The following is a 14861-nucleotide window of genomic DNA, read 5'->3' on the forward strand; positions in this document are numbered from 1 at the left end:
TGATTTTGGCAGTGCCAAGATGGCGACTGCAGGGTCCGCTGAAGGAACAGTGGGTTGTATGTATGAGCTCTGCTGCTGGCTGTTTGTTTTACACAACCAGAGCTACACATAATACAGTATCTGTTAATTCACTCTGACGTTAACGTTTGCCATCACTCAACACTATGAAAGACAGTCGGTTCATGAAATCAGTGCCAAAAGTGGTCATTCTCAGCTGCTATTAGTGCTGTAGACTCTGATTGACTGTCATGTGCAACATTATGTGGAAGTGGGTGTGGCTTTGTCTAAACTGGGTTGGAAAAACAATAGAGGTGACCGGGAACCCAGTCCTCGGTTGTTTTCACGTTTGTGAGCGACATATTGCACGTTAGCCATCTAGTCCGTCATCAGAACAGCGGACTAGATGCTCAACTCAACTCTAGAAACTGTATTCATCTGATGGGGGAGGGGTCACATTTATGTTTCACCAAAACCATCAAGATTCTTCCTCTGAGGACCAGAAACATCTGGTAACAATCCAGAGATCTTCAAGTTTAGGACCAATAGACCAACATTTTTATGCTACAAGCAACAGTGTGATTGTAAATCTATTAAAAAAAATGCTTCTATTTGATCGTAAAGGAACAATTTAGAAGTAAACAGAAAAAAAATTGAACTTTAGTGTCTTGTTCGTGGAGATAAAGGAAGGCTGTATAAGCTCTTCTGAAAGCTTCCACATATTATACACAATGCTATAGATGCACAGATTGTATAGGAAACCATTAAAGGACCAGTGTGTATGGTTTAGTAGCATCTAGTGGTGAGGTTGTAGATTGCAACCAACTGAATACCTCTCACCATACTTGCCAACCCTCTCAATTTTTGTCCCTGTTTTTTGTTTCCTTTCCTTTCTTTGAGTCCTTTCCTGGACTCCTGGATTCCTGTATTTCTGCATATTATAACAAATTTTATTTATTTTTTGTTTAAGTCAAGTTTTAGAGAAGAGCAGCCTAATTGATATACCTTTAGAAAAACGTTTGTAAAATATTAATTTTCTGTGTTGTTATAAAATTTGAAACGGGACTACAAGGTAAGGCAAAATGCTGTGGTCCCGTTGTGTTTTTCAGCTAGTTATTGTCATTTATACATCATCTGTAGGCATCTTTTCATGAAAATATTGTACATTGCTCAGTATTTTGGTAGTTTCATTTTTCAAAAGTCACCAGAATGCAGGAAACAAAGTCTATGAAACTTAACCCCGGCTTTGGTTTTCCTTATTTTTGAGGTTTCCAGGTTGGCAAGTATGCTGCTCGCCTCACCCTCCCTTTCAAAGCTTGCGGGGGAAATTGCAGTGGCAAGAATACCCGAAAGACACTCTCTAGAGCCAGTATTTGTTTGTTTGTCTCTCCTGGGCTACTATAGAAACATGACTGTGCAACATGCCGGCCTCTTATGGATAAAAAGGGCTTATTCCAAAGTAACAAAAACACAACAATTCTTATTTTCAGGTGATTATACACTAATGAAAACTGCCATTAAATCCCTTTAAATCTTACACACTGGACCTTTAACCCTTCTCAAAGCTTACACTTATTATACACAATGCTATAGGTGCACAGTTTTATAGGAAACAATTAAAGGAAACCTGCAGTGAAGGTCATATCTTCTTGAAGCAGAGCTACGCAATTGTCAATTGTATTTTTGGTGTGTGCTTACTGTACCCTTGGCATGCACGGTGCAGCTCTGTTATGTTGAAAAAAATAAAAATAAACAAAAATACAATGAAATGTCAGATCAGACAACAAAAAGATTTTGACTGAGATCAGGACCAAGAGAACACTTCTTGTCTGGGGCCGGGTTGTGGAGGGTGCAGGCTAAGCAAGGTAGCAGAGAAGTCCAAGCAACGTTTTCCAGCTCCTCCTGGGGGATCCCGAGGTGTTGTTGCAAGCCAGATGAGATGTATAATCTCTCCAGTGTGTTCAAGTTATCCCGAGGTCTCATACCAGTTTGACGTAACCGGAAAAAACCTTCAAAGGAAGTCGATCAGGAGGATCTTGATCATACGCCCAGACCACCTGAACTGGCTCCCTTGGACAGCAGCTCTACTCTGGATGTCTGAGTTCCTCACCCTGTCTGTAAGGGTGAGGGAAGCCATCCTATGGAGGACACTAAATTAAGGAAATGTTCAAATGTAACCATTTCATTTAAAATAAACCTCCTGTCTTTGCCATGGCCATTCTTTTTCTTTACACGTGTATATTTATTGAAATGTTATTTCAGACTGTGGTCAGTCTGGTCTCTCAACAATGTGATCTGTCTATATGGCAGAGAGATGACTTTTAAGTATTTTCTCGAGTCAGTACTCATTATAAATTGTTAAGTGCAAAGCATCATCAGCCCATTAAATATTTAATATGAAAGAACATCAGGATCACTGTCAAGAATGGTGGCCATGAAACTCAAAAGACGAAAGTCTGTATCTAGAGCCAGTGTTTGGTTTGTCTGTTCAAGGCTACTGTAGAAAAATGGCGGACTAATTTTTATATACAGTAGTTATCCTTGCATTGGACAAACCCAGCAACTCTTCCATCACTTGAATTAGTCATTAATACTCCCAATGAAAATGATAATGCCTCCGATGACAGGGATTCTTTTGTGGACATAGAATATCAGAGAACTGCAACATGCAGAAATACATGCATAATTATTTTTTTTCAGTAGAATTGTGTTTTTATTTTAACTGTATTCTGTTGAATGGAAGTTTAAATAAGTATAAAACAACGAGAAAATAAAATCAATAAAAAAAAAATACAGAAGCGCTTCCAAAAAAGATATCTACAAAAAAAAGGTGTCGACTCTTCTCTGTTTACTGCTGGTATAATTACCAGGTACAAATAGGGTTGTATAGCGAGTTCAAGTTGTAATTACCTTTTTGCTACTCACAAAAAATGCTAAAATTATATACAGTAGAAACTGAAAATAAAATGCACAATTTTTCATGTTGGAATGCTGAGGAAGAATTGAAAAGTCTCACAGCCTGAAGGACATGGTAGCAGATAACTCGTGTATCTCTTGCCAGATGGCAGGAGGGTGAACAGGCTGTGACTGGGGTGGGTGCTGTCTTTGAGCACCCTTTGGTCTTTGGAAAATTTGACAGAGCTGATGACTCAGAGTTGACAAAATGTTACATTTTTGTCATTTCACAGCATAGTCATAATGAGCAGCCATTTTATTTATGTTTTAAAAGTTGCTCAAAGTTCTCTTAATGCTAATCAAAATACACATTTTTAAATCATAATTCTAATTTAGCCTTGATTTTGAAGGGCTAGAGTGCTGACATGTTATGAGATACATCTGATAGCAACATTATTTATTTATTTATATATTTACTATTATTACTATTTTTTTTTTAAATACAAAGAGCAGTTTTCCCGCCTTTTTTTAAAACAGGAAGTGAGACAAGGCTAAGCTAACCCTATAGCTAACCCTTTTTATGCCTGATTAAATCTTTCTTTTTTCATTTCATTTTACACCTGTGTTCGTAGGTATTGTTAGTTTTAGATTTTGAATTGTTTGAAGTTCTGAATTCTTGTCTGGGACAAGGTTGTTTTCTGACACAGAGCAAGTTTAGAAATAAAAATAAATAAATAAATAAATAAATAAATAAAGCAAACCAAATCATTTCATAAATTACATATGTTTCATATATATATATAAATATATGTAGTATACATGTTCATCCAAAAAAATGAATTAGATTTTTGGTATTAATAATAATTCTTTTTGTCCCAATTCTCAAAAAAGAGTCACATTAAAGTGTATGGTAATCAAGACATTTTGTGAGGACAGAGGCCTTTATTTTAAAATCTGTCTGGGTATGTAGCCAAACATGAATGCAATAAGTTTTGGAATTTGCTTGTTTAAGTCTACACGCCTAAAGCTGCTTCCCAGTGTCCTACGAGCTTACGATGACACACAAAAATAACTCCCCTCTGCTTGATAATTCAACATAGGACTGCGTGGTATGCCGCGGCTGTGACAGATGTCCGGACTGTCCCCCGATGCCCGCGTCAATCTAAGTCAAGGAACAATATATCAGCGTGGTATCATACGAGGTGACATCTCGCTCCTGACTTGTCCATGTGCCAGCAGCTCTGGTGGAACAATCGTCCCACAGGACGCAGCAACACACACTGAGATAAAGGTCTTCTATAATAAGACCACACACGCAAGTGTTGATGTCAGAAGGACGCTGCTGCTTCCTCTGTCCCTTGTTTGATTGCTGATGGTTATGCTAGGAATGAGGTTTGGAATGAGGTTACTCCTTAACCTTGAAATAATGTTTTTGTTTACATGATAAATTAATCATGTTTTATCATTATTATTATTATTATTACAATAAAAGACCCAATGTTTCCCTCATGCTAAGCTGCCAGTAAAGGAAAGTTTTAGGTCAAACTTTGAACATAAATACATAATACACACAGTGCAGGACTTGTCAGACAGTCAGAGGATGGACACAGTGACACCTGCTGGTTGTCTCGTGGTACAACAGAACACCAAACCTGGTTAATGTGACAGACACTAGTTGACAGATTTATCCAGGGTGACTTACAATAATATATGTTTTTTGGTCCTACATTTTTAACATTACAACAAACACATTCTACACAGGTCAAACAGTTCAATCCACTGCCTAAGAAGTTAAGACATAAAAAATGTTTGTTGCTAGTTTGTCAAACACAGAGCTTGTAGATATTCAGCCATGTTATGTAAGATACTTAACTGTACGGAGCATCAAGAAATGCTCAGTTCAAAGAGACTGTGAAGTCAACTGTGAACAATGGAGCTTCACTCTACAGTCACTGCACCAAAATCAAACAGAGCTCACAGAGGAGTTTTAAATCCCATTAATACTTTGATGTTTTAGATTTATTTTAAATTTGGAATCATTCACTTAACTAATTAAAATCTGATTTAATAATTTATCTAATATACACTGCCCATCACAGACACTAATATTTTGTTGGCGCACTCTTAGCTTTGATTATGGTATGCGTTTGCCATGGCATTGTTTCGATAAGCTTATGCAGTGTCACAACATTTATTTTTGTCCAGAGTTGCATTAATTTTTCAACAAGATCTTGTATTGATGATGGGAGAGTCAGACCGCTGTGTAAAGTCTTCATCCCAGATTTTCAATGAGGTTAAGGTCTGGTGATGGACAATCCATGTATGAAAATGATGTCTCATGTTCCCTGAACCACGCTTTCACAATCTGAGCCTGATGAATCTTGACATTGTCATAATAACGGAATACGTCCGTACCACCAGGGAAGAAGAAAATCCATTGATGGAAGAACCTGTTCATTCATTATATTAAGGTACTGACCTGACCTCATTTTTTTTGGGCTCATAACATTGCTGAACCTCGACAAGTGAATCATCCCAGATCATAACACTGCCCCCACAGGCTTGTTCGGTAGGCACTAGGCATGATGGGAGCATCACTTCATCTGCTTCTCTTCTTACCCTGATGCCCTCATCACTCTGGAACAGGGTAAATCTGGACTCATCAGATCACATGACCTTTTTACAGAAACTGAATATAATATTCATGAGTATGTTTTCATTAGAAAAGGAAGAATATAAGAGTTGTGTTTTTATTACTTTAGAGCTGTCATTCCCAAACACTGGGACGGCACCCACAGGTGGGTCACAGGAGCTTTTCTTTGGGTCCCCAAATAAATAAGACTATGGAAAGAATTCTGGAAATTTAAGATTTATATCTATGGTACATCTTTTATACAGCATTTAAAATGTTCATATTGTTTTACTGGTGAAGGGAAAAAAATGAGTGCCTGTTAATTCCGTCTAAATGCACTTATTTTGTCTCAGTTATGAAGCAGGCAAAATGTGCTATGTTGTTTTCCTGTTGTTTTACTGAAAAGGCCTGTTGTGAGTTGGGTCACAGTAGTTTCTCATTTTTAAAAAGTGGGTCCCCAGCTAAAAATGTCTGGGAAACACTGATTCAGAATGAGCACTTTATGTCTGCAGAGCTGCTCCTCCTCCACAGAGGGCGCCATGTTGAACTATCATTTTCCTACAGCAACACAGAGAGGACAAACCAAACACTGGCTCTAGATGATGTCACTAAACTGTACACGCTGGTCCTTTAATTGACTACAGACATACTAATTGATAAGTTGTGAAAATCTGAAGGTATTTACAAGAAAAATCCAGATGCTAAATTACTTGAAATTTCAGCAACAGCAATGAAACATCCCAGAGTGCACATTAACATTGTTAGATCATTACACAATTTATTTTCCACACATTCAACCTTTAAATATGAAACGATAACATAGCAGGTTTGGAGGTGAATTCAAAGGCTGATTGAACACTTGATCACAGAAAGCTGCTGTCTCACCCTTTTTGGGTTAAAACTTTCAAGCATGGTACACATTAGGCCACGCCCCAGTCAGCGATGTCACAGCAGGTGTTCTGATTTTGACAGATCTGAAAAACCTGTGCGTACCAAATAAACACAATACCCTGGTTTAGTCCTGGCTGGGGACGTTTCCTGCATGTCAGCATCTCACTAAATTCAGCTGTTTAGAGCTTGACTGGTGTGCAAAAAAAAGAAAAGTAGTCACTGAAATCACATCATGTCATGCAACAAGGAGGGAGAATTTGATATTGGGGTCCTAATATTTAATTTAAAAACTTGTATGATACCCTTTTGGAACAGCTTACTCTTCAAGTCCATATTTAGGGATCTGGGATAGCAGATCCTATGCTCTGGATTTGCTGTATCATAAGTTATCAGACAAAAACAAAATACAGAAAAAAAACAGCACACACAAATTGCTGGAATTTTAAACCCTTCTATCATTTTAGCAGCAGAAGTCAGTCTTTTGACCCTGACAGTGTCCTTTCTTCTCCTCCCAGCCCTGACAGAGGAGGGGGAGGAGGTTCAGAGCTGCGGGTCATGAGGGCCCTGATGGCGTTTCTGCTCCAGTTTTGTTTGTGGGGTCCAAAACGGTCCCTTCGTACACCACCTTGTTCTTGATGCCGTCCTGGATCATCCTCTGCTGCACGCGAAGCTTGGCGTTGTTCATCCGGCAGTAAAACCTGGGGAGGGAGACACGGATGTGATTGGTGGTCGCTGGTTCACTGTACGTTTTTCAGCATGCCAAAAATACAAAGCATTTGATTTGAATGGAAAGTAAAAGACATGCAAAAAAAGGTTGGAGCATCAGTAAAAGTAAGGACGTACCAGGATCCGAGTGTGGTGAGCATAAAGCCTGCAAATCCCACGTCAAAAGACCTCTTCACACGACCTGTGGATAACAGGACAGGCAAACATTCCCTTACCACGTCAAACAACCTCTTTCTGTCACTCTCAGAAAACTGAGACATTGAAAAGAAAAATGTAACGGGCTTTAGTCCAAAAATTAAAAATTTGTTCACTGTAGTCTGTAAACACATAAGAAATATAGGTGATTGTTGACTCTCACTCCCAGGACTACAAATACCAACATTTTTTGATAAGTGTCACAGGCACAACAAACCAAAAAAAAAAGAGAGAGGAAATAAGAAGGTAAAGGCAGAGGGTGGGGTCTCGATTAGTTTTGTATGAGTCTATGCACTGTTTTGTTCAGAATATCCTGCGTAATTTGCCTTTAAAGACCCTTAAAAGACCAGAGTGATACCTATGGTTAATGTGCAACTAAATAGTGGTATTTAAAAGGTAACTTCAGTATTTTTCTGGCTTGTATTTTCTCATGTTCTGACAACTCATGCTCTCTAAGTCTTTGGTTCCCAACCTTTTTCCCTTAGAACCCCCTCCTGTAAGAAAAGCTGAGACCCCCCAGCCCACACAAACAAATAAGTCATTAATTCCTAAGTTGTGTATCCAGAATGTATCTTTCCTAGTACTAGCTTGAATTTTTTTCTTTTAACAACCCCAAAGGGTAGGGTGCCAGGTGGGCCTCCACAAACTGGGGGGAAGATGAGGGAAAATGCTAAAACAATATATATTATGTAGTAATGCTGCTGAGTTTTCAAAGACACCTTACAAAAGGGTGGGGGGGGCTTGAGCACAGGCTAATGCTATTGGGGGGCCTCGGCATGGAAAAGTTTGGGGACCTCTGGGTTAATACACACTCACTCTTACCAAAAGAATCATAATGATTCATTTTCACAGAGATTTAGAGGTCACAGAAGTGTGGTCTACTACATAGCCTACTTTTTATGAATGAGGACAAAAAAAATGCATCCTTTTATATAGTTTTGTAGAAGGACTTTTGGATAAGTTGTGATTTTAGTTAACAAGGACAAATCTAATTTTTGACAACCTCAGAACAGGGACCCCCTGTGATTTTTGCCGCCGCCCTAAAGAGGGCCTGGACCCCAGTGACTAATACCTGAGTGACTAATGGGGACAAAGACTTTTGAAAATGCTTCAGGCAAAAACAAAACTGACCTGTAAGATAATGCCTACAGTCAACCGCACACCGTCAAAGTACGTCCATTAGGAGCGGTCCTGTCGCTCAGATGGTAGAGCCTGCGCTCCATGTACTGAGACAAACTGTCCTCTCTCTGTGGCCCTTTGCTACATGTCATTCCCTCACTCTGGACACCTCTCCTGTCAGCTGTCCTTTTAATAACGGCTAAAAGCTCACCAAAGCCATCTTGGTTCGTCTTTCCACCAGCTCTGGTTTGGTTGAAATAAACCCGTATTTCAGTACGAGACGTGAAAATATTCTGGCTTGACACTGTTTTCTCCTGGCTGCTTTTCTCATGTCCCACCTCCCTCTCTGTCCTCGCCTGATACTTTCACATTTGACAAAACTTATCTCACTTTTTAACAAAGCTCCATCTCTGTAGGGATCCTTTCCATAATGTTATCAGACACTTCAACCAGTCACTTTTAGTGAAAATACTTTTAATAACTGTAACAATGAATCGATTATTAAATTAATCACCAACAATTTTGATAATCGATATGAGACTTTTTTTAAAGAAAAAAAAATCAAGTTTCTCTGATTTCAACTTATTAAATGTTAATATTTTTTCAGTTTCTTTACTCTTCTACGACAGCAAACTGAATGTCTTTGGTGAAAATGTTCATCACTGTTCTCCTCAAATGTCTTGTTCTGTCCACAACTCATTTTATAATCAACAGATTAACCCAGTACAACTTTTATCGTGCTGAGCTGTGCCGAATCATGCCCAAAATGGACCTACTCTGGAACGGGGCCAAAGCAAGCCCGACCTGACTTCGAAGCAGGTTTCGGTGAACAAGCTTGTGTTGTGATACTCAACTCATGCTTGTGCAGGAGAGCAGAGAGGAAGACCTTTTTTAAAAGAGTCTGTTGCTGTGTGTTCAGCTCTCAGACACTTAACTCTGTGGTTTGAAGTTTTTCTTGTGTTGCTGTTTTTACATTCAGGTATCTGCTGTATTTTATTATCATGTTCACTTTCAGCTGTACAGAAGTTGTGTCAAGTTACCACTGATGAAAACGTAAAAATTCCTTGATTTGTTGCTTTATAATAAAAGCTTTTGAATAACATGGGACTTTTATTGTGAAGAATCTTTGTTTATTCTTTGTCTTACAGCTGCTGAACTCGAGCTAAGCTGTGAGTCTTCAGTTAAAGACACTGCTACGACCTGCTATGTCGGGTTGATGTGCTGAGTCAAACCAAGCCAGAACATGTGTACGGAAAAGGGGTATTTGATGGTGCAGAGAGGCCCATAAGAATTACATTGTAGCCCATTTAACGGACTAAGAGGTGCAGAGCCCTCCCTCAACACTGTTAATATAAGTTTATGACTCATTTCTTTTAAGCCTGGTGTCATCAGGCTTTAAATGAGTCACTGTAGAATATCTGATCAGCTTTTTACTGGATGTGCAGCCTAGTTTACTACATTATAAGAAGCACTTCCATGTCTCATTACAGACAAGACAGACTGCAGTGACAGCACACTTGGACACTCATGGAGCTCTTGCAGTGCTGTGTCACCCTCGCTTTACATTTTAGCAGATACCTTTGGCACCGTATAATAATGTTTGTGGATGACGTCGTCTTGGACAGCGTTCTGGAGCAGGATGAAGTCAAGCGCTTCCAAATATCCTCGTCGGCTGATGCGAGGCCTCGCGTTTGAGCCTGAACATGTCCAAGACCAAAGAACCAATTTTAGATTTTAGACGTGATGCTCCACCACCCACCCTATCTAGGATAAGAGGAGACTGAAGTATCTTGTTCTTATTATAGATCACAAACTCTCTGGAGACTGATGTGCGGGTGCTATTTTTAAGAACAGCCAACAGCTCATTTACTTTCTGACAAAACTGAACTTTTTAATATAGATAACAAAACTCTCTCTGCTTAACAGTCTTTTATTGAGAGGATCCTGTAATTGTACTGTATGCTCAGATTAGGAAAAACTGTGAAGACCTGTGGGAAAAATATGGGGCAGCAGAAAGGCTGACTGAGAAGAGTTCCAGCACTGCCATGTGGTGGGAGGGGATTGACCACTGGATACATTTTGTGACCCATTTTAGCATTTTTATATATTTTTTTAATCAGTCTGAGAGGATGATGGCACCCATGATTAGTGAACAATCCCTTCCTACCCCTCCCTCTCCTGATCACTCTGCTGTGTGGGAAAAGTTTCGGAGAAACACACAGAAGGGAGAGAGCGAGTTAAAAATAAAGGCCTACTTATACAGTTGTTGAGTAAATCTTATAAGTGCACCTGTTCGGTGTTGATGTCATTCAGTACAACTTTGGTTTTGATCGTTTTAATTGGTGACGTCATTAACAACAGGCCTCCTCCACATGCAACTCTCCTGCTGTTGTGAAAACAGAATTGTGGGTGAATATATCTATGGAAAAAAAACAAAACAAAATGCAAGTTGTGTTTTTGGCCGACGTCATAAAACATCCAGCTGATGAAGAAAGTCATCAGATCAGACAGGGAGAGAGAAACGGAGGGAGGCGGGACGGGGTGTGTGTGCGCCTCTAAAAACAATCACTAAATTAGCACAGAGAAGACACACACTTACAAAGACACACACACACACACACACACACACACACACACACACACACACACACAGACACACGCAGAGTTCAGACTCAGATAAGACTCACTAGTGGCTAGAAAGTGGAGCAGGCCAGCAGCTAGCGAGCCCCCGGCTCCGTGCAGGATGGCGTCTCTGGCACACGGAGTGTTCTGGACATCCAGAATCCCCAGCAGCCTGAAACCCTGTCGGACAGACAGGCGAGACAAAGACACAGAAGTCGACCTTAAATGTGACTTATTTTCTCTTACATTCTCCACAGTAAGGTCATATTTAAATATAAAGAAAACTGAAAATGCTAATCCCAACAAACATTACAAAGATTAATATAATCTGGTGCAAAGTTATATTACAGATAACTTTTTTTCATGTACTGTTTTTTATGAGTGGTGTATTTTGTCAGCCGTACATAACACTGCGTGTGTTAGCAATAATGTATACTGTTCATATGTTGTCCAGAAAAATGTCCTTCATTGAATGGATGTGTATTGATGGTACTTTATCTCTGATTATAAGCACAATTGGAAAAAAAATAATTAAAATGAATTACAGTTACAGATAAAAAAAAGACTTAATCAGATTACAAATACATTTAGTAAAAATGGGGATTAGTAGGATTACATTTTTAAAATAAAGAATGATATCCTATCATGCACAGTGCACACATAGTTGTAAATTCATGATCATGGCCTCAGTGGGTGGAAATTTCACAATGTTTTTTCTTTAAATCAATCAATCAATAAATTGCGCATAAGAAACAAAGGAACACAGCTGGACAAACTAATGAACCTAACAATGAATATACAACACTTAGTGTGCCCACAATTAACCCATTATTAATCAACTATTAAATTAATCTGAAATTAATCTAATTTTGATCAGAATTGTTTTAAGAAATGAAATTTAATCAATGACCAATTAATTGGTGTTTAAGAATGTAGTCTATCAGGTGAAATTTAATCGATCTACTAGCAAAGATCTGAAATATAACTGATTATTTAGTGTGAACCACACGCTATCTGATATTTTAGTTTATGTGTTCAATATGTCGGCCTTTATGCCTGTATATGTTTCATAGGCTATGTGATGCTGTTCGAGAATATCCAATATGTTGCTGTGAAAATGATTGATTGAGGAGAGAAAATGCATTTGCTACTGTTTGTTATATCCAAATTTTTTAATGTTTTTTTTTTAAATAATGATTGATCAATTAATTGATTGTTACTGTTACCAGTGGTCAATCAAGAAAAGTGCTTACAATTTTCAACGTTAGTTTTAAGTCTTTTTTTAAATAAAAATTTCAGCATGTTAAACATGATTATTTTCTGGTTTCTTTACTCCTCTCTGACCGTAAACTGAATGCTTCTGGGTTGAGGACAAAACAAGATGTTTGAGGACATCATCTTGGACTTTGATCAACAATTTTCACCATTTTATGATATATTTATGGACCAAACAACTAATTGATTATTGAGAAAATTATCAACCAATTAACTGATGCTGAAAATAATGTTAATTGCAGTATATAAACACTATATTTTGCTAAACAATTTCACCATACTTTATATTGAGGTGATCCAAAAGTAACAAAGTAATCAAGTTACATTACTTTAATATTGTGATACTATGCTATACTACTACCCCTTATAGCACTTTTCTGGGACTGCAGTAACATGCTGGCATCAGGAGAGACTTCTCACTCTCCTATGTCACATATTAGAGTTCAGGTTACTCAAAAGACAAAGGGGACTTGGGGCTTTTTGCAAGTAAGAACTCCATAATCTAGCAACAGCATGGCCCTCGTGACTGGAACAAAAATAAAGTTTAAACTGAAAAAACAATCAAATTGTGACCTTAAAGGGACAGTTCACCCAAAGTTGAAAATTCAGTCATTATCTATTCACTCTCATGCCAAGTGAAGGTCAGGTTTAGTTTTTTTAGTCCACAAAACACTGCTGGGGTTTCACAGGAAAACAATGTTGCAGAATCTCCCAAACAACAGAAGTGAATGGTGACGAGTTTTCAAACCTAAAACAAACAAACAAACAAACAAACAACAGAATAAAAACATAAAATGCCTCCATACTGCATACTACTTGTCTGGTGTAATCCAAGTCTCCTAACGCCCCAATGTGCCATTACACCATGTTTTTAGCCTGAATCTTCACTGTAGATATTTAGCTTGGAGGCATGTTCACGTGAACATGCACACTGTCTGAACTGTGTGTGTGTGTGTGAGTTGTGACAGCGTGCAAACAGCATGTCGAGACTTCAGGAGACTTGGATTACACCAGACAAGCAGTATGGAGGCATTTTATGTTTTTTTCCCCCACTTGTTTATTAAGTTTGAAAACTGGTCACCATCCACTTCCATTGTTTGGGAGATTCTGCAAAGCTGTTTTCCAGTGAAAGCAGTGATCTGTGGACTAACAAAATAAACCCGAACCTCAATTCACATGAGGGTAAATAGAGAATTACTGAATTTTCATTTTAGAGTGAACTATCTCTTTACAATCACCTCATCACTTACACACTGGAGTAACACCTAGCAAAACTCCTTTCTATAAAATGTACAAGTTTGCAATTGGATAGACGCAGTGAACGAGCTGTGCCATTCAGACAGATGGATGTTTTACTGAAATCCAGAGCTAATTGGTAAATAATATGTCAGCCATTCAATGGGAATGTTTCAGTAAAGCTTTTCAATCAGGATGTAGATAACTCAAGTTTTCTTTCTGGACACAAGTTCTTCATCTTTAATGATCAAATATTTGTACGTGCTTTGGTTTGACTTGACTTTGAGTCATTTCTGATACCGGTTAGCTGTTATGTTTACAGGCTACGATGCTCTTCATGTTAACTCGTTATTGTGTTTCATATTAACATTAGCTGTGTGTTTGTTATCCCTGAATGGCAACACACAACTCAGACCGGAGGACACACACTAGTGACATGATAGTTTCAGATTAACAGAGAGCCTCACTAAAGCAAGGTTACATCACCAAGAGTAACTGAGAGGACTTTATGAATCAGGTTAACATTGCGAGAACGTTAACCGCTGCTGTTGACCTTCTGAGAACTGGAAGCTAACAAACATGTTTCATTAAAATGTTTCCCTGCAACGTGAAGCTCCTTGAAGCTCTTACTTTGTTCCTGGTCTCCTCTTCTTCTCCTGCCATTGTGCAACTGTGTTTGTCTCCTTCTGCGAAGTTTGCGTTCAATTTATCTTAAAAACACCCGTCATGTAACAACCATTTTCGTAACCATATTGGCCTTCGCGCAGGCGCTGTAACTACCGACTGGTCCGTCTGCTATTAATGGCCGACTCGAAAGGCGCAAACTGCTGATGTATAGTTCCGACACAGTGGAAGTTAAATTCTATTCATATATGTAGGATTACAAAGGTTGGTCTAAACTTTATTTACTTAAAAATAAAAGTAAAAAATATCAGAGGATTATGTTATTATTATTATGTTGCTAGATGTATAACATGTACTTTTTATATGTATATTTCTTTCTTTCTTCCGTTCTTTCTTTCTTTCTTTTTTTTTTACAAAAATGTTCTTCTCTTTATTCACTAGTATTTTTGAAATTGTCTGATATTTGTTCTCTGCTATAGTTATAGAGATGCAATTACTTGTTCTTGACATTATGCACCAAAATTAATAATATATCATATTTTGTTTATATTGCTAACACATTCAAATATGAAAATATAATATATATTTAGGCCTACATCAATTATGTTCTTTGCTGATCTGTATATTCCAGATTTCTCCAAATGAGCTA

General features: G+C 38.2%; 1 protein-coding gene across 1 annotated transcript; it reads right to left on the reverse strand.

Moving 5' to 3' along the window:
• Positions 1 to 6706: 6706 nt before the first annotated feature.
• Positions 6707 to 14376, reverse strand: cox20 (cytochrome c oxidase assembly factor COX20). Its single transcript, XM_084736395.1, has 4 exons — positions 14219 to 14376; positions 11143 to 11257; positions 7259 to 7322; positions 6707 to 7113 (listed from the first exon to the last, which is right to left on the reverse strand). The coding sequence occupies exons 1-4, from the start codon at positions 14249 to 14251 to the stop codon at positions 6969 to 6971; spliced, it is 357 nt and encodes a 118-aa protein (XP_084592521.1). The 5' UTR covers positions 14252 to 14376; the 3' UTR covers positions 6707 to 6968.
• Between the last annotated feature and the right edge of the window lie 485 nt (positions 14377 to 14861).

The sequence above is a fragment of the Lutjanus erythropterus genome, chromosome 14 (genome assembly GCF_056507025.1).
Source record: "Lutjanus erythropterus isolate fLutEry1 chromosome 14, fLutEry1.hap2, whole genome shotgun sequence".
Lineage (NCBI taxonomy): Eukaryota > Metazoa > Chordata > Actinopteri > Lutjaniformes > Lutjanidae > Lutjanus > Lutjanus erythropterus.